This window comes from Pholis gunnellus, assembly GCF_910591455.1.
Source record: "Pholis gunnellus genome assembly, chromosome: 3".
Taxonomy (NCBI): Eukaryota; Metazoa; Chordata; class Actinopteri; order Perciformes; family Pholidae; genus Pholis; species Pholis gunnellus.
In genome coordinates this window covers 18,110,127-18,129,101 of record NC_136529.1, presented here as the reverse complement: position 1 = coordinate 18,129,101, position 18,975 = coordinate 18,110,127, and the positions used below count along the sequence as shown (strand labels likewise).

General features: G+C 40.2%; 2 protein-coding genes across 2 annotated transcripts in view; both read left to right on the top strand.

The window, feature by feature from the left end:
- camk1b (calcium/calmodulin-dependent protein kinase Ib) overlaps window positions 1-11,525 on the top strand; it is a 33,949-nt gene extending 22,424 nt beyond the window's left edge. Inside the window, exons 4-12 of the mRNA XM_079186498.1 lie at window positions 3,288-3,362; window positions 4,451-4,589; window positions 4,678-4,804; window positions 5,175-5,250; window positions 5,423-5,535; window positions 6,866-6,944; window positions 7,164-7,251; window positions 8,240-8,321; window positions 8,541-11,525. Of these exons, the coding sequence (XP_079042624.1) occupies window positions 3,288-3,362; window positions 4,451-4,589; window positions 4,678-4,804; window positions 5,175-5,250; window positions 5,423-5,535; window positions 6,866-6,944; window positions 7,164-7,251; window positions 8,240-8,321; window positions 8,541-8,635 (874 nt within the window). The 3' untranslated portion in view covers window positions 8,636-11,525. The remainder of the gene's footprint in view (window positions 1-3,287; window positions 3,363-4,450; window positions 4,590-4,677; window positions 4,805-5,174; window positions 5,251-5,422; window positions 5,536-6,865; window positions 6,945-7,163; window positions 7,252-8,239; window positions 8,322-8,540) is intronic.
- The window catches only part of LOC306715864 (WD repeat-containing protein on Y chromosome-like), a gene marked incomplete at both ends in the record, with an annotated part of 27,536 nt that continues 18,370 nt past the window's right edge, over window positions 9,810-18,975 (top strand). The window contains 2 exons of the mRNA XM_079186342.1: window positions 9,810-9,821; window positions 13,015-13,083. Of these exons, the coding sequence (XP_079042468.1) occupies window positions 9,810-9,821; window positions 13,015-13,083 (81 nt within the window). The remainder of the gene's footprint in view (window positions 9,822-13,014; window positions 13,084-18,975) is intronic.

Sequence of the window (18,975 nt, the reverse complement as noted above, 5' to 3'; positions counted from 1 at the left end):
AAATACATTAGCATTCAACCTCCAAGTGACAATAACAGTCCTTGTACTTGTGGAGCGGTTCAAGCGTACTTTCTTCAGATGTGGGGAATTACAGACCAAGGTGAAAATGACTGATCTACGTTGTGTCCCAAGTTATTTTTAGAGCTCTTGTTGCCTGGGTTACAGGAGACACAACTCTAGCCAATATACAGCTATGATCCGTCCTGAGGTGAGGCTGAAGGAATGAGAGAGGTGGGGGTTAGTTAGCAGTTACAGTTTTGACAAAAATCATTGTTCGCTTGCTTTGTCTGAAGTTTGTGAAGACTACAATACAAAAGGTTTCCTTGATCATTTTAACACGTCATCCTCAAATCCCCCTCGGTACACAGAGCATGTGGACAGGGTCTGACTGAGTTGTATTTCCTCAAAGCTTCATTAATCAATATTTTCATATTAACAGTGGATCAAATGACTACACTTAATGTGAGAGGCGTCACCCTCAGCTCTGTAATCTTTCAGACCATTTGCTTTTTATGGTTCACAACGTTACTGTTTGTTAAGAACCAGATCTTTTCTGATGCTTTGAAGGTCTATTTATAAGCAAAAATAGTTTTATATCTTAACATTTCCTTTGGTTTGCAGGAAATCATCAGATTAAAAATATATTTCCTCCTTTTGGATTATTCAGTCCAGTTAAAGGTGTAATCACAGCCACATGTTGGGGGGGAAGAAGAGCCAAGTCGACCTATCAACCGGTAGTATTGATAACACTAAATTGATTGTGTACCTGCATAATTGTTAAAAAATAAAATCCCACTTTTGTGTCAACAATGTACAATAGTCCCACATATTGACACTGTCCTCCCCACGACACTGAAGATTTACAGTGACGTAAACCTGCTCTCTTGTTTTTGACCACAGGAGACAGTTGGCACCTAAAAATGTTCTTCTGTAATAAACATGCCTGAGACTGAAAGGGTAGCAGGACATTATACGGCCCACTCTATATCCGCTCTTCCTTCCTGTGATGAGCCAAATCCGTCATCTAGATTGTTCTTCAAGGGCTCCTGTTGTCTCTCGCTGTAATCTATTGTTGTTAACTTAATGTTTACAACCCGTGTAAAGCACTTGTCACAGTGTTTTTATTTGAATATGAAAATAAGTTAATTTATTATCAATTTAGTGTCTAATAGCCCAGTTTGTGTTGGAGACACTCAGTCAACTCATCTCTGTTCCGATTACCGTTTGTTAGAAGCCTAACAGTAGTTTGATATACTGCTAATGTGGCCATATGGTATCCTCAAATTGGTTAGCTGGCTGTTCATCCTCTCCCCCTTTTATCCAGACCAAATATTTACTCAGACACAGACGTGTGCGAATACAGTGACTAATCACATGCTGCTAACTCATTTAGAGCCGTGCCAGAAGAATTGGTGTGAAGTTGCTACTATGAAGACTTTCTAACATGAAATGTCAAGTTGGTCGATTTCAATTAATGTTGGACTCCTAATAATTGTGTGTTTCTGACCACAAGCCCATTGAACACCCCCCCCCCCCCCCCCCCCCCCCCCCCCCCTCCCGCAGGAGCTTTAAGATCCTACAGATATTGTAAGAAGTATTAACTAATTTATGGCCGACCCACTCAGCGCTCTCGAAAATACTGTATATCAAAAAATACAAATTGTGCCACAGCTGTGAGAAAATACTAAAAACTAAAAGAAGAATTCATGTAATTCCAAAGGACCTGAGGCTGTGATTAAACACATTAATAAACGTTGTAATTATTTGAGAAACTCAACAGAATATGGATTAAAGAATCAGTAGATCTGCCAATTTCACTCAGATGTCTGATGCAGTCATTACTAGCTGCAGAGCTGGAAACTCTGTCCTCTAATTCTATGTTGAGATGACTCACCAGCTCTCAATAGACATTTCTCTCTGACAATCACCATGACCACTGCGTCCACCATGAGTTCATCACTAACACACTTGCACAGACCTTCAAATTCAATGCATCTTTACTGCATGTTTCTTACCTTCTGTAATTATGTGTAAAAGTGCATGCTTGGGCTCACACGATTTGCATGTGTCCGCTCACTTTGCAGGTTTTAATCCATTCATCCTTCACTGGGTCCATCTCTCCTTCCACACTGAGCTAAGCAGATAAATGAGGGTGTCCATGTATTGTTACAATCTGGATAAGAGTCGTTGCCGTAATCCAGCATGAGCTCATGCTGACTCGTACTGTACACAGTTACCTCTGGTACAGCTCAGGCTCATAGCTTTGTGTTGTCTTTGTCCTCCAAGCACACATTCATAGTCCAAACACTGAGGTGAATTAAACGAAAGGGTTGCACACATAAATATTATAGCAAGATCATTTCATGAGAAAGGAAATGCAGTTTGTTAGACCTCAAGGCTACACATACTGTGTTGTGATGAGAGGCACTGAATGTAAAATCAACTTTGGTTTGTTACCTTTTAAATTGAGAGTATTTAAGTGGTCACAAGGTAGGAATACGTGCATCTAGGGCGTCACCTGACACTTTCTGATACTAATGCTGATATGATACATGAGGTATATAGAGGCATGATAAAAAAACACTACTTTTCACCATACTGTGCCTTACTTTTGGAAATAAGAACATGTTTTTAACTAAACAAGCCACACTAAACACAAGCAACAATGCAATACATTTGTCGAAGTAGGAATGGCAAAATATTGACAGGAAGTACCTGGTGGATGATTAAGTAAACAACATTATGAACACTTCGGTTTATACTAGAAAAAGTAGTAAGGTTTAAAACCCAACCCTACAATTATTATGGTGGAAGGTGAAACAACCATTAAATACATATATTATTTAAAAGGAAAATAAAGGTTTAAACAGACATAACACCCTCTAATATCCTCACATTGTTCTTTTATGGTGCAAAAAGACACTTACATCACCCCTAGTTTGCAAAGGTAGAACTTATGGCAGATTAGTTGTACGTAATTGCATTAGATTGTACAGGTGTACCTAATAAAGTGGCCGCTGAGTGTAACACAGGTACGATACATACAGTTGTCATACCAATCTTGATCTTGTGTGATTCATCTTTTCATCCCTGTCACCGTACCGACGGGTCTCAAGGGGCAGCAGAGCACAGAGTTGAGCCAATTAGGGAGCTGAATGCCACCACACAGTGTAGCACATGTGACTGTTGGATGCAACTCTGTGGTGGATACTTACACTGACTGTGAGATCTTGTCAAATACTAATGGCTAAATAAAAAAAAGAGTTCTCCTCTCTCCTTCTTCACAGGCTTGAACACACCAACATCGTATCTCTGGAAGAGATATTTGAAAGTAAATCACACCTCTACCTGGTCATGCAACTGTGAGTATTCACGTGTGTGTGTGATTATTGATGTGTGTTTCAAACTCTCTCTCCCACACGCTGCACGTCACGTGCCATTTAATTGCACTCTGTAACACACAAAACAGTACTATGCCTACTCATGAACACGAGTCGGGAGTTCGCCCTCACACCTGCAGCCTGTGAGCCTCCCACCCACCTCAACTCCTGAAATGTCAGAGAGCGAGAGAATGAGAGGAGGAACAGATCAGGATCAGAGGCACTGTTAACTGTGAGGCTCCAGAAAACATAAATCATTTAAGCATTAATCACAGACAACGTCACATCAGAGGCATAAAAGGTAGAGGAAGTGAGGGCGTACCTTTATCAAAGAATGGACTCGTGGGAAATTCTTTTAAGTACTTCCCCATTCCCGGTAGTATCATTGTGTTCCCTCATAATAGTGTTTGTGTGTCCTCACAATATGTTTTGTGTTCAGTCTGAATAACAGGCGCACACTCTTTCATATAACACCCAGTGATTCCTCACAGTAGTGGATCTACTCATTTATTGTTACCTTGACCCAACGTCAAAAATGATGTTGCGAGGAGAAACCCCTTAACGCTCAGGACCACGCTCTTGTTTTTCTTCTTCATTTTACCATTTTTCCTTCCCAAGGTGTGTCTGTTTTGAGTGTGTATGTTAATATCGGAGGCTCAAACAAACTGCTTCAGATTAACTGTCGACAGGGCGACGTCTCCATCTAGTGGCTTCTAAAGCCTGAAACAAGTTTCCTTGTTCAGATTAGTGGGGATTTATTTAACAAAGTCCCTATTTTGTATTTCCCTAATGGCACTTCCCTCTCAAACTCTTTGGCACTCTTTTTTTGTTTACCTATATTTTCAAAATGTGTTTTCTTTACACCATGCCTTTTCATACTTTATCTCACTATTCCTCCGATGCAATCATGTAAGTAAAATCTTTTAGCCGTCTCTGCCAATCGCTGGGCTCCTTCCATTATTTCCAGTCCAGTCTGATTGTGTGGTTGTTGTCTCCATACCGTTACAATATATTCCACAAGCTTCCTTTTGCTTCAATGAATTAATCTCTCTCTCTCTCTTTTTGTCCAGGGTGTCTGGCGGGGAACTCTTTGATCGTATCATAGAGAAGGGCTTCTACACGGAGAAAGATGCCAGTAAGCTCATTCAGCAGATTCTAGATGCCGTCAAATACCTCCACGACATGGGCATTGTGCACCGGGACCTCAAGGTCAGTCCAGAGATACCAGAGAGAGTTTGCATGATTTGTGTGATGGCACTCTCATCAACTTTCTGTTTTTTGTCCCTCCTCGTCGCAGCCAGAGAATCTGCTGTACTACAGCATGGCAGAAGACTCCAAGATCATGATCAGTGACTTCGGTCTGTCTAAAATTGAGGGCTCTGGCAGTGTGATGTCGACAGCTTGTGGAACACCTGGATATGTTGGTAAAGACGTCAGAGATATCTTGAACATCTACTTACAATAAATCAGGTGTACAAGGCAGGGAACAGTGTGTCATGCAATATTAGCCCAATGACACTATCTAACTGGTACCGTGATGCAAAATCTTTCATAAAACACCATCGACAGCTTATCGGAAGCTCATACAGATAATAACTATAATGAATCATTTTAGCCCAGTAAAAAAAAAAAATCAGTCTAATTTTATAAATTACTTTTGCAACCACAGTCACACTTTACTCACAGGCCAAACTACAAAATGAATAACTTATAAAGTTGACATGCTTAACACGTGTCAAACTTCATTAAAGATCTATCTTCATGTACATCTATTACCTTGTTTTGTTCTTTCAGCCCCTGAAGTGTTGGCTCAGAAACCCTACAGTAAAGCAGTGGACTGCTGGTCTATTGGTGTTATATCCTATATTCTGTGAGTACACTTTCTGACAGGAATCCAGCCCGACACAGCATGGATACATGTATTGTCATTGATGCAGTCATCTCCATGCTGACTGCTTTTATAACTTATTTTATAGTTATTTTAACCTCCTGGGATGCTCCTAGTAGAAAATATGACATCTGTGCTGTACTGTGTGTCTCAGGTTGTGTGGTTACCCTCCGTTCTACGATGAGAATGACGCCAAACTGTTTGAACAGATCCTGAAGGCAGAATACGAGTTTGATTCTCCTTACTGGGATGATATCTCTGAGTCAGGTACAGCTCTTATTAAGCTATTTTTCTTCAGTCCTCATAAAGGCATGATCTACATTTTTCATGTTGTGATGTGTAGACCTCATTAGAAGCGTAATCGAGGTGCATAATCTAGCATCGAACACCAGGGAAACACTATTATTAAAGCAGCAAGAACATTTTTTTTTCAAAGATTTCCCTGACCTCAGGTCAGCTTGGAAACTGCCCTTGCATTGTCTTTTCCCTTCCTAGTGCCCAAGCATTCTGAATTCCTCTTGATCTATTTGAGAAGTGGCCTAAAACCATCATCCTCCCTCCTTGCTGAACTCCTTATCACATAGAGGGATTCTGTTGCTTATACCAGTGATGCCTTTCTTTCACTCACGAAGTGTGTGTTAGAACGTAGACTTTAAAAGTCCACACATGTCCTGGAAACACTCAACAACCTGGCGTTCTTTAATGCAGCTTCCAGTCATGAAAACATCCCTGATAATGACATAGAATACAAAAATGTCAGAAAAATATATAAACCTAATTTTACATGCAACAAAATGATAATCACTTCAGCTGAATTCAAATGTAAATTGAGGGACGAGGTTAAGCCGAAATCCTTTCTAGTACGATTATCTTTGCCAAAGTTTTCTCCGTTTGCAATATTCCCTTGATAAACACTGGAATAGGATTCAATCCTATACTGTAAAAAGCATTAATCTAAACCATTCTTAAACAAAGTCCTCTCCTGCACCGTCTACTTTAAATAGACTAAATACTCTGAGCAGCTGTTTGGCACATTGATGTGCAAACAACAGTGGAATTTTCCTCTTTGCAACACACAGACCTTCTCATCCAGCAGGAAAAAGAAGTGGGCTGCCAGAACTTGTTAGTATCCACTTACCAACCTGACGCATCTCACCCTGAGCGAGGCGGCCAAGTACACGACAGAGATCACCTCTTATCCAAGAGTGTGTTTCCAGAGCCAGCTAAGCTCTTTCTCCTATAGAAAGAATGATGTCTCAAGTTTTATAAGTTAGTAAATATGTTCTCCAATCCCTGCCTCCCACCTCACAGGTGTTTAGCCCACAGGCCAAGGCAATAACCCCATGTTTATCCCCCCCCCCCCCCCCCCAGTCCCCGGCTCTTGAACTCCTCCCAAAATCCGTTTCCCTGCTTTGGGCAAGGATCGCTTCAACATTTAGAACAAATTATACAATCGATGCCGCAGCCAATTTTTCTGGCACATTGGAATTACCTCAATATTTGTGTTCTCCTGTTTACAGCACTGGAATATTGTTACATCAATGTAACTGGTGACCTTTGTAATATTAACATTTTAACCTTTTGTACTTCTTTTTAGCGAAAGACTTTATAGTCCACCTGATGCAGAAAGACCCCAACACACGATACACCTGTGATCAGGCTCTGGAGCACCCCTGGTACTGGTCCTAGACTCCTCTATCATGATGCACTCATTCTGTCGTCTAGTTAAAACCTTGATACTCAAGCTTCAGTGATTTACTTGTTTTAACTAACCCAGTTGAGAATATCATGTAGCACCTAGTGCTTACAAAATTCTGATTATGACTGTGGCTGTACATGTGACTACTATCTACAGCACACACACTCTTATGTTTCCTTAACTATCTGCTTGTCAGGATTGCTGAGGACACTGCTTTGGACAAGAACATCCACGAGTCTGTCAGTGCTCAGATCAAGAAGAATTTTGCTAAGAGCAAGTGGAAGGTAAGTCAGACTTCCAGTTTATCTTTGCGTGATTCATGCCATGTGATCTTTTACGTTGAGAGTATATAGTTTAGCTACAATAAAAAGCGTGGTCTTGGTCTGAACTTTAAGAATAACTCCTTTTTAATTGTACCTTTTGGGAATGTGACGTGTTTGAATTACTAGACACATTAAAGATTTGGGACTGCAACAAATCTCATGGGCAGTGGTTTCAAACCTGGAGGTCAAGGCCCCCTCAAGGGGTGCAAGATAAATCCATGAAGTCTTGAGATGATTACCAGTGTGGGAAATAAGAAAAGTTTTGCTTCCCTTGATTGTAGTTAATGTTTTAAAGCTTTTTTTTTAACCTTCTCTTGTTTCTAGTCAGATACTGTACTGTTGAACTCTCGCGTCCTCTGAAAACTACTAATCTAACTAAAATGGAAGTAGTCTCTGTATGTATGTCTGTCGTAAGTGATCATTCGATTGACTTCACACTTGGTGGGTGTGTTGCTGAGGAACGGAGGAAGTGCAGTTTTAAGTGTGAACATGTTTGGCTGAGCGGTTCTCGAGAAAGCTTCAAGCAGTCAGCCAAACGGGCACTGCACTGATATGAAACATTCTGAGAAGGTAAAAATCCTTCTTTAAATGGACTGCTCCCAGCTCACAGACATGCACCCTGTTGAGAGGAGTTGCTTCCGCCTAGAACATCTACTGAGCGAAGAGCTCAAAAGATATTCAAAAATACAACCTTCTCCAGCCACAGCCTGTTAACCTCCTGCCGTCTGGTAGCGATACATTATATAAAGGGACTACAACTGCATTTTGTTGCGTAACCCTTTTTTGTACAATGACAGTAAATTAACCTTGAACCATGATTAAGCAGAACATGTCAGGAACCACTGCTTTAGACTGCTGTGAGGTTTAGAGTTGGTCACCTTTCAGGTGCAGATGAATGAGATGTTATGGTTTTCTGGCTTATATTGCCTTTGCGTTTGTTCCACTGCAGCAAGCGTTCAACGCCACAGCAGTGGTCCGTCACATGAGGCGTCTCCAGCTGGGCACCAGTAACGAGCCAGAGGAAGATGCAGGTACCATCTGTGGTTTAGTTACTAGTGCTGCTACATTGCCGTTGGTTAATTTTGTATCTCACACACGCTGTAACTACAGCATGAAATAAGCAACGATTCACTGTAGCCATTCACCGGGGGAAATGTTTCACTGCAGCTGTTATCATTTCTAGTATAACATATTTATTAGATTAAAGAAAAAACAGGGACAGAACTGAGTACGTCCTTTTTCTCTCTCAGAAGCTTGCGAGGGAGGGTGCTCCCAGAACGTCGATGGCGGAGCTGACCCCAGGTCCAACTGCACCTTTCGCTGCCACCCGACCAGCAGGGTGTGATCCCTGCACCTGCTCCACTTACTTGCCTGATCAATCCCAGCGACTTTCCAATTTGAACCCCCTCGGTGGAACTGGTGACACCATCTCCCCCCCCCTTATCTGGTTAGAAATACAGCGTAATTCCAACCTTACGCCTGCAGGGGGGGCAAGCCTGTCCAGCCTGAGAGGGAAGACCTGAAATGGGATTAAAGGAGGAGGAGTAGGGAGACTTGAGGATAATAATGCACCAAAGGAATACTTTTACAGACTGGGCTGGTAGTTTGGGATAAAATGAAATGGGGAGAAGATACATTGGAAGAAGCATGTCAGGGGGATTGTTTTTGCAGAAGCAGAGCTTGTTGGACAGTGTTTTTACTCATGATTTTTGGTTCAACTTGTCTCTTTGTTTGTTTTATTGTTTTATATATTTCTCTGTTGTCTTTTTAACCTCCTGCTGTGGAGTGCAAACCCAGAGACAATATCTGCATGATCAGGAGAGAGTTCCCCCCTCGCATGTTTTGCTATCTTAGAAATATATCTTGTTGCAGAAATGCAGTATCGCAGTACAATGCAAATGATGGAGTGTTGTGTGCAAAGTTGTTTAAGGAGGAAAAGCATAGAGCATTTTGCTATGTTGCAGTATTTGAAATGAAATTGAGTCAAATCTTCTGCATTCTATGTCTTTTAAGTCGTGCTTTTAGACAATCAGTACAGAATAGTTTATGCAATGAAAAATCCATCTATCTACTGGAGCCTTTCTTGAGGCAATGTAGTGTTTCCATGCAGCAGTTCGGATTTTTTAAAGGCAAAGGCTTCTCCCTTCTCTTTTCTTGACCCAGAACCCCTTTAACCACTCGCACAGGGATATATCTTTCTCTAAGGTGCCTTTAGGATGATGAGTTTAATTTTGGGTGGCGTCTGAAATTCTTTGTCTTTGTTTCTTGAAGCACAGACTTTTGTATGTATCACATTTTATGCTTTGAAATTGAATTTATACTTTTTGTCTCAAATTTGAGTATTGTAATCTCAGATGGCAGGCCTGCGTACATACTGTACACTGCCATTATAGTCTAAGGGAAAATAACATCAATATGAAACAATCATATTGTCAAAATCTTTATGGCAAGCTTCTTTTTTTTTATCCCTTAAATAGATGTTTTTCGGAAATAGTTATATTTTGCCAACTCCCTTAATGATGCAGATGAAAGTACGGTCTTCATATATGTCAGTACAAATCCTACGGTACATTTTGTGCAAAATAAATTGTATTTCCAAAAGTGATCAGTGTGCTTAGTCATACTCAAGACTAGGCTGACTTTGAAGGATTAAGTAGGTTGTGTGAAAGCTAAAAGTCGAAACAAAAACTGCAACCAAAATTGAATATGCATCTGTCACTGTAATTGTACCATCCCCCTCTTCTTACATTCTTTTACCGGCCCATTTCCTCTACATGCAGCCTGTTTAGAAAGGATACCTAGATTAAAGAATGTGAATATGCATCAGAATGACTTCATCTTTACTGTCCATCATCTGTGTTTTTTATGTTTGTATGTGCATGAAGAGTACGTACTCTGTATTCATTTTATTCATCCTACTCTTTTTTTTTTAAACTTGCATAGACAAACTTATAGCAGTGTTGGCTCTTTTACAATTTAATTTGTTCAGAGGAAAATGGTGTTGGGTATCAGTTGTAGAGGAGCTAAATGTACATTTGTTCGAATCCTCTGTTCTTTATTTTGGGGCCTGATACAGTCAGGAACTGAGGGACTGTCCTGCTGAGATCTTCCACCAACATGAGCTTCATCTATCCTCTGATCGCTCCGTCCCGTCCTTGACAGGATCTCAGTTTCATTTGAACGGTTTCATTCTCTCTCTGATGCTATAGACATTTGGTACCGATGTGATTTGCATGATGTGGCTTGAACTTGTCAATACCATGATCAGCAATGAATGAGTGAGTACACTACTAGTACAGATGTAACAGTTGCCATGAGATGAGTGCTTTGAAAAGGACATATTTTTGTCAGAAGTTTTACACTTTTAACAAGTTCAGAATTATCCTCAAAAGTTTGTCATGCAGATGAGTAAAGAGCAACAAGAGTTGTATTAATGCTTCAAAAGGTCAAAACAAGTTCAATGTGCTGCTTAAAAAAAGTTCTTGCTTTCTCCTGCATTACTATTGGATAGACGTTGTCATGTATTTGGACGGTAATGTAACTGGTGACTCTGAACTGTAAAGCATATAAAGAGTGATTTACTCCTCTGGGATGTTCAGTGTGAATTGTTTGTACTTCATAAATTACTGTGACAGAGGAAAACCCAAACCAGCACAGGAAAGCTGAGTCATGGATGTGGTTGTTGTCTGCAGTCTTATCAAAGTTGGCAGACTGACAATATCACAATTTATCTCCTTCATAATAAAAACAACTCTGCTCATTTTGACATATAGCCACAAACACTGTCATTAATTTCCAGCAGTGCGATTTGGCTCCTATAATTTGCCTACTAATGATTATTAATTTTATCGATTATAAAAATGTACATGCTTCAGCTCCTTTTGGTTCAGCACACTCAATCCCAAGAGTACTGAAATTAAAATGTTTCTCAACAAACCCTGAACCAAAAATTAGTTTCAAAGAATAATCCACTGATTTGTGTTAAGATTTCTCCTTTGATCGCTCATTAACCGCTTGTAATGAAAGACCAACGTGATAAGATTTGTTGTACGAGGATTTGTACCATTAATATGTTGCCTTTTAAGAAATGCTGTTTGGGGCTACAGTACCTACTGTATACGCAGATGCAATGCATCATGGGTTGTTGAAAAGTGACTACTGCTCAGTGTGAAAGCCAGTGACTTGTGCTTAAAACCGATTTGTAAGTGAAACATACATTAAAATACCTGTCTATGCATTAAGAATCTGTCTGAGTCCATTTGTTTGTAAAAAAGACATTTTGTAAGCTTATATTTCATGTCACATACATGTTTAACACTATGCTATACCAAAACATGTAGTCATAGGGCTTCTTATTTCTGGAACACAATGATATTAAGCATATGTATTATTTTAATAATGCAACCAATACTGTCCTGACATATACCTAGATAGGATGGCATGTCTGTCTTTATGCAATAATACCATATACATGTTTTTAATTTACATAGACTTTAAGGAATAAGGGGAAATCATAAACAAACAATGTGTCCTTTTAGCTTTTCACTTACTGTTAATTATTACCTTTGAACTAATCTAATGAATAAATAAAAAATAAATAAATGATCGAACATATATTATATCAAACATATGTGGTTTAAAAATGTCACACCAAATCGTGAATGCCACTAAATTACCAAGATATTAGTTTGCCAAAATGTATCTAATTATAAAGCAAGGAATCATCTCTATGAGTGTGTGTGTGTGTGTGTGTGTGTGTGTGTGTGTGTGTGTGTGTGTGTGTGTGTGTATTGCTGGGAGTGCTTTATCGAATTTGGTACAAGTTGGACACGCATATTAATAAACTTTGAATATACAACACAGCTCTGAGCAGCAGGGGGGGAGCCCAGTGACTCACCCTAAGCCTTTTTTTAGGCCTCTTCTCGAAAATTGTAACCCATACAAAAGAGACTACAATTCTGTAACTACAAGGTCTATTTAAAAAATGTTGATGCTTGAATAACACTAGGGATTGTGAGATTTGATGAGATGAGTAAATATTGTGTATATGTTTCTGGTTAATAGTAGCTGAAGACTGAACACAGCAAACAGGGGAAATTCCCAGGTTTGTCTGAAGAAAAAGCACTGTAATTTATTAAATGAGGTCCTGGCTAGCCTAAAAACATTCCCAATTCATAGCACAAAGGGTGCAGGTGCCCCACAAAAAGATTTGGTGTAAATAAAGTGAAGCAAACCCCAGTTATAGGTGTTTATCTAAAAAGAAACATGCCAAATTCTCATTTTCGAACCAGAATTTGCAGCTGTTCCATTGTACTTTTATATACTTTATAAATATATATTTCACTATATTTCACTTTGATTATCACTCATATTGTACAATCTATCATAACAGAGCTGTTTGGCATAATTCTGGCATCATTATGACCCATTTTGACCCATTTTGACCTCTCATATCTCTCCTGGATGCATTTTCCTCGTCTCTGTCTGTTTGTCTGAAGCCCTTGCTCAGGCTCTGCCGGGCGAAACTTGTCATGTGACCACTCGTTAGATCCGGGTGCTTATTTGTGATTGGCAGAATTTTCAGCCAATAAAACTCCAAAACCGTGCCACGGTCAGCCCCCAAGCCCCAAGCCCCCTGTATGATTCGCCGCCGGCATTCTGACCACCATTTTGGCTCAGATGAACGGAGAAACACCATTTTAAGTTCCAGACGTACACACTTAGCAGACGAACATATTACCTGTACGGAATAATTCGGAATTTCCCCTTTTTGGACCTGAAAACCGACTCAAGGTATGATACAGTTATAATATTTCGCAGTGTGGGAGTTGTGCTTTCTGTGGCTTGTTGGCTGTAACTCCTGAACGCTTTGGCGGAGAGTACTTTGGACGCTACCGTTGAACTCTGTGTGAAATGCTAGTCCAGTTAGCTGTGTGATATGCTAAGGGGGAAGCAATTGTTCCGGTTTACGAGGCATTCTCTGAGTTGTTGGCTTGCCGGCTCTGGTGTAAAATGCATGATATTGTGGCGGATCTTCTTAGTTAGTTAGTAGAATAGTTTATAATGGTGTTTGCAGTGTGTAAAATGGTTAACATGATTAAATTAAGGAGACTTTTTTCGATAAAATACGTTTTTAATTTCTTTGATTTCTACGACGCTCTCTTCGAATAAAAATCTCGCTCTGTACCCCACATGGGGCTCGCTCGGGTCCAAGAGATTTTAATCTCTGTAACTGCACATTTAGCATGTTGTTTTCTTTGAAAATATATTTAAATGGCATCATAAACATTTTATGTGACAAAATAACTGACTAAATATAGTTTTGGCTTTGTAGGCAGAATAGTATCATGATAGTTTTTTTAAAGTTACTCACATCCTTTGTCAGAAACAAGAAACCAGCAAGAAAAGTTATAATAATAATACAATAGCAGTGATACTTTTCTTAACGGTGAAATCCTGCAACTGTTGCTCTCATGAAATAGTTTTGTGGCTTGCAAGGTTTGTCATGAATGTTAATTTCATAGTCTGCTACATGAGGCCCCTCTCGTCTCCGAGGAATACTGGGTAATTGAGGCTTGTGGTTTGGCTCTCTGGAGCGTTTGCGATGGAGGAGACCAGAGAGCTGATGGTCAACCTCATTCAGGAGACAGTAGACAGAGTAACAATTATGCGGTTAAACCAGGAACAAGAGACCGATTCAAAATAATAGGAGAGAAATTGCATGGATCACAACTTAGAGTGCTGAAAGATTCAAGCGCTGTTTAGATGTGGAATAGTGGAAAAAATCATGTGAAACATGGCCAAAAGTGAAACTTGGCACCGTATAGAAACGTACGCCTAAATAAAAGATGGTACTAGAAGACATTTCTAAAGCTAACACACATGTCTTTCAGCCTGGGTTTAATTTCCTCCACACGATGATACGTAAGAGCAGCACATTGATGAAGACTGTGCTCACTCCACATCTTCCTGCCATCATTTAGCAACGTTGCCCATGCTTGCATGGAATGTGAAATAGAGACTCGATAGAGAGAAACAAGCCAAGCCAAAAGGAGTATGACTGACTCACAACTTCATAATTTATGTAGTTGATTTATCTGAGCGGTGTCAGCACTTCAAACCTTCTGCTAACGAGCACTTTGAGCAAATTCCGAGTGTGACAAGAATCATGAATTTAGCTGCTACACAATCACAAAATCGTGAGCACACTGCAGGATCTTTGGCTGGTAAACAGATACTGTCTTTTTGTTCTTTATTATTAGATAACCTTTATCCAGCCTTTTATACCCGACTGCTAACATCAACATGCTAACATGTTCAAAATGCTAATGCTAACATGCTGATGCTAAGCAGGTACGTTTGCCATGTTCACAATCTTGGTTTAGCGTGTTAGCATGCTAACATTAGTACCAAACAGTAGCCTATAGCTGATGCCAAAGTTATTATAATTCATCCTGATAGGCACATGATTGTCTGTACCAAATCTCACGGCAATCCATCCAACAATTGTCAAGACATTTCATTTAAAACCCACAATGTCAACTTCATGGTGGAGCTAGAGGAAAAGTCAGAGGACATGTACAACATTTCATGTCAGTCAATCCGTTAGTTGTTGAGATATTTCAATCTGGATCAAAGTGGTGGACCGACCGACAGACCAGCATTGCTATCCTTACTAGCAATGCCAAAAGGCCAAAGCATTGTTCTAACCGGCAGCGCTGCTGTCTCACAGGTCCACAAACCTTTGTCACTCCCATCCAAGATGACCAACTATATATGCTGATTATACTCTCCTTAAATCTCTTTATAACCCGGCATGATTCAAGGTTACCTGTTTCACCTTATGTCAAAGTGTTGAGTTAAGGTTTGAAATTAAATGTGTTGTGTGCACAGTGAAAGATCGAGCACACACTCTGCCCTCCTGTCTGTCAGCAGGAACCTATTGTGCTTCTGTCTGTCAGTGCTCTCAGGAGGTTTATGTCCATGTTGTCCTTCAACATTACTACTGTCTTAGGTGTGGAGAGTTTTCACTAGTTGTTTGAGCTTTTCACTCTTTCTCCACTCTTTTTCCGGTCAGAAGTTATTTAAGTAATTATATGGTCAATATGTACTAGACTGGTCTTCTATGAGGCCCTTTGGGAAAATTTAAAGGGAATAGAAAAATCCAATCAATGGTTCTTTGGCCCATGACGCAACTCAACAGCATATTTCATCAAACTCTGAGTAGAAACAGAAATAAGCAAATGAAAACATTTGAAAACAATTCAATGGCACGTCTAGTGTGATGTGCTGTTTATTTTCATATGACATAGGAGGACATTCACAGTTTAGTCTCATCATGCAGACACTGTGCAGTGTATGATGCCATATGAGAGACAAGACTAAGACTTATGTGTGTGTTTTGATTCTAAACAAAGGCGTGTTGCAAAAAAAGTTGATGTTTCGAAGGAGCTTTTATTTTATTTTGATATGACCAAAGTCTCTCACGCACTCAAACTAACACACACATCTTACAGACTGTGTGTTAGGCAGGCCAACACACACATACCACGGCACAAAGCCCTTTACCAACAATTTGCAAGTCCTTTGGGATGATTTAGAGTGGCTTTATGAACAAAATACCAAACAGTCATATTTCCTACTACACCTAATCACTAAAATCTTTTCCTCATATCTCATTTGTACATTTGTTTTGGATGCAGCGTCAGATAGCTCAGAGGGTCTTGGCCAAATATTTTCTTTGGACCGAAACACCGAAAAAAAGACAAAAACCATTAATGTTAAAATATTTTCCAGTTCCATTTATCCTCGGTCCTTTGGCCTCACATTGTTGCTGAGTAGAAGCAGGCTGTTTTGAGTTTGAGCAAGTCAAAGTCCCTGAGGTGCTGGAGCACAGTGGAGGGAAAGAGACTTAACTACACAGTGAGATCACTCTCCCTCTTTTCACCCTGATGAGTGACGTGCAGTTTCTGAATAATTCACTTGCTGGGAATGAGTCATTTTAGCCGATCTGAGTGGGAGAGAAGATGTGAAAGTATTTTAAAGGCTAGCTCTTCAAAGTTTGTTCAAATCCAAAAAGAAGTGCAGGGATCTCTTTCTAAAAAGCATGGATTGAGCTCTGAGCCTTCTCAGAGCATCAACCCTCAGAGTGCAACAGCTCCTGAAGCCAAAGCACCACAGTTTATGAAAAGTTGCAGACCCTCAAAGTCCTACATGACTGTGCAAACAACAGTTGGTAATAATAAACAGGATGGAGAGCAGGATGGAGGATTTCTGGCAGTACCAGGAGAGCCACTCATTTTCCACTTTTGGAAAATTCAGCCTGCAATTAGGGTCAAACATCGGCAGAAACTTGACATCCATCTTACTTGCATTAGTCATACATTTGATACCGGCCTGCGCTGGGAGTTAACCCCGACTCTGTCCATCAGACGACACAGCAGGCAGATGAAAAGGAAACACACCGTCAGAAAAAAAAACATGAAATCATGAAAGAGTGTTGTTTCCACACCTTTGACCGTCTAGAATGGGATTTGACAGATTTGTGTAGGGACAAAGGATCAAAGCAAACATCAGACAGGATGCAGAGTGGAATTCTGGGTCATCTCATTGGGGGTCAACGTCACTGAGGACTCCAGCAGAGAATGTGTGAAATGCGTGTGTCCATGTGAACGACTTTGTGATAATTCACTTTCATTCATTCAGTCATTTATTCGTTCATGCACCCTAATCATGTCACCAGTCCAACACTACCAATCCTTTGCACGCAAAACATACATGCTCACACACTGTGCATCCGCAGCCTGCAGGATTGTGCTTTTTGAAACCTTATCTCAGTAATTTATGCTCAAATTAAATTGTACCATCGTGCAAAGAGTGCTGTTGATCGACAGAGCTGCAAATTAAATCTGCTGTAACCTGCCCAGTGACTCATGTCAAATGGATCAATTTCAAAACTGTTTTTTTATTAAATAGTTGTCTCCCGCAGTCGAAAGACATGCAGGTGTGATTAATCCGTGAGATTGTCTGTAGGTGTGAATGGTTGTCTGTGATGCATTGCCAACCTGTCCATGAGTGAACCCTTCCTCTCGCCCAATTTATATACTGGGATAGGCTCCACAGAACCCTTTATTGACAAATGAAGGCCTTAAGGTAATTCAGGGGTGTTGGGGGTCTATTGATGGAATCCTAAAACGTCTTCTTTTTATCACCTGGTTGTCCAAAAAGTGTTTTCTTTTTGTGTAACATCTTTTTCTCTATCTGCTTCACATGCAATAATTTGCTTTCGCTTATCTGTCTGCCAACAAACTTATACTGTACCTCAAACCTGCAAGAAGAGACTTTTTGGACAGGATATGAATTTACATTTGACGGATATTCTGCAACACTTCACTCTTTATAAGTGGTTGAGCTTCATCACCTCACTGTAGGATCTGTCTGGCTCCACCACTGTTCCACCAACATCTTTCCATCTGATGCTCTAGACTCTTCTGGTTTCACCATCAGCTTTGACTCAGCTCATGATACTAATGATCTGATTTGTAGCACTGACGTATACCGCACTCACATCTGAGATGCACGCAACACCGCAGTGTTTATCAAGATATCAACATCGATCACCAGTAGCCGTAGTGAATTCACAAAGAACAACAGTCACCTCACGGCATGATACTATTCTCTCAAAACTATGCAAATACTTGGTGCAGTCCAGAATGAAACACAGAAAAAAACTCAGATCCTGCACAATCACTCAGAAATGCTGTAAACATTCAGGGTGGAAAATACAGAAACACAAACCCAACATCCCAGAGTCTAACCATTAGATATAAAAACAGCTTGGCCGCGCTAACAACAAACACATGAAGTCAAATTCCTCCTGCTTGACTTTGTCAGCAACCCAGACGAAAAAAGGAATAATTACAAGTGTAGGATAAAGGGAGAAAGAAAGGGGGGATGGGAAGAGGAGGGAGGTAAAGAAGTAGGTTTTTTGTAAAAGTAAGAGCAGTCTACCTTTATGACAGAAGAACTAAACTAAATGCAAACATGCTTGGTACTATTGACAAATAATGTTTGTGTGTCACGGCCTTTAGTCAGAAACTGAGGACATGATAAATGGTTTCCCAGATTGAAAAAACAACAGTGAAATCCAAATTCTCAAGTGTGAACCATGACCTTTTTGCATGCCATGACTGGGCTGTGAAATTGAATCCGGTGTTATGGTCTTTTTGGCTCCACAAAATACTGCATTTCCCTCTCTGGAGTCTCAAGATTGAGCTTACAGAACGGGTCTGAGACTAAAAGGTATTGTGATTGTAGTTTGACTGGAACAGCAGAGGTCTCTGAGGGAAAACACACACACATCAGTCATCCTTATTGATTCAGACGTGAACAGGCAACAATGAAAAATCACCTTCTCCTCGCCGGAGTACAGTTGGTGAAGTGTGAAGAGATGCTGAGGAAAGGTTTCCACTCAAATCAATGCCATGTTCACGGAGGTGCTGGGTAACTTTGTGAAGCAGGTGACAGACTTGAAAGGAAGGTACAAACTGACAGAGAGAAACTGTATTGCTGACTTCATCAAATTTCAAATTTTTGATATGAATTGCAGATTCTCGTGTTATTACATGTATGTGTCTCCTGGGGATGAATCCTGCTGACTTTGGTGATACCCTGACCTCTAGCACC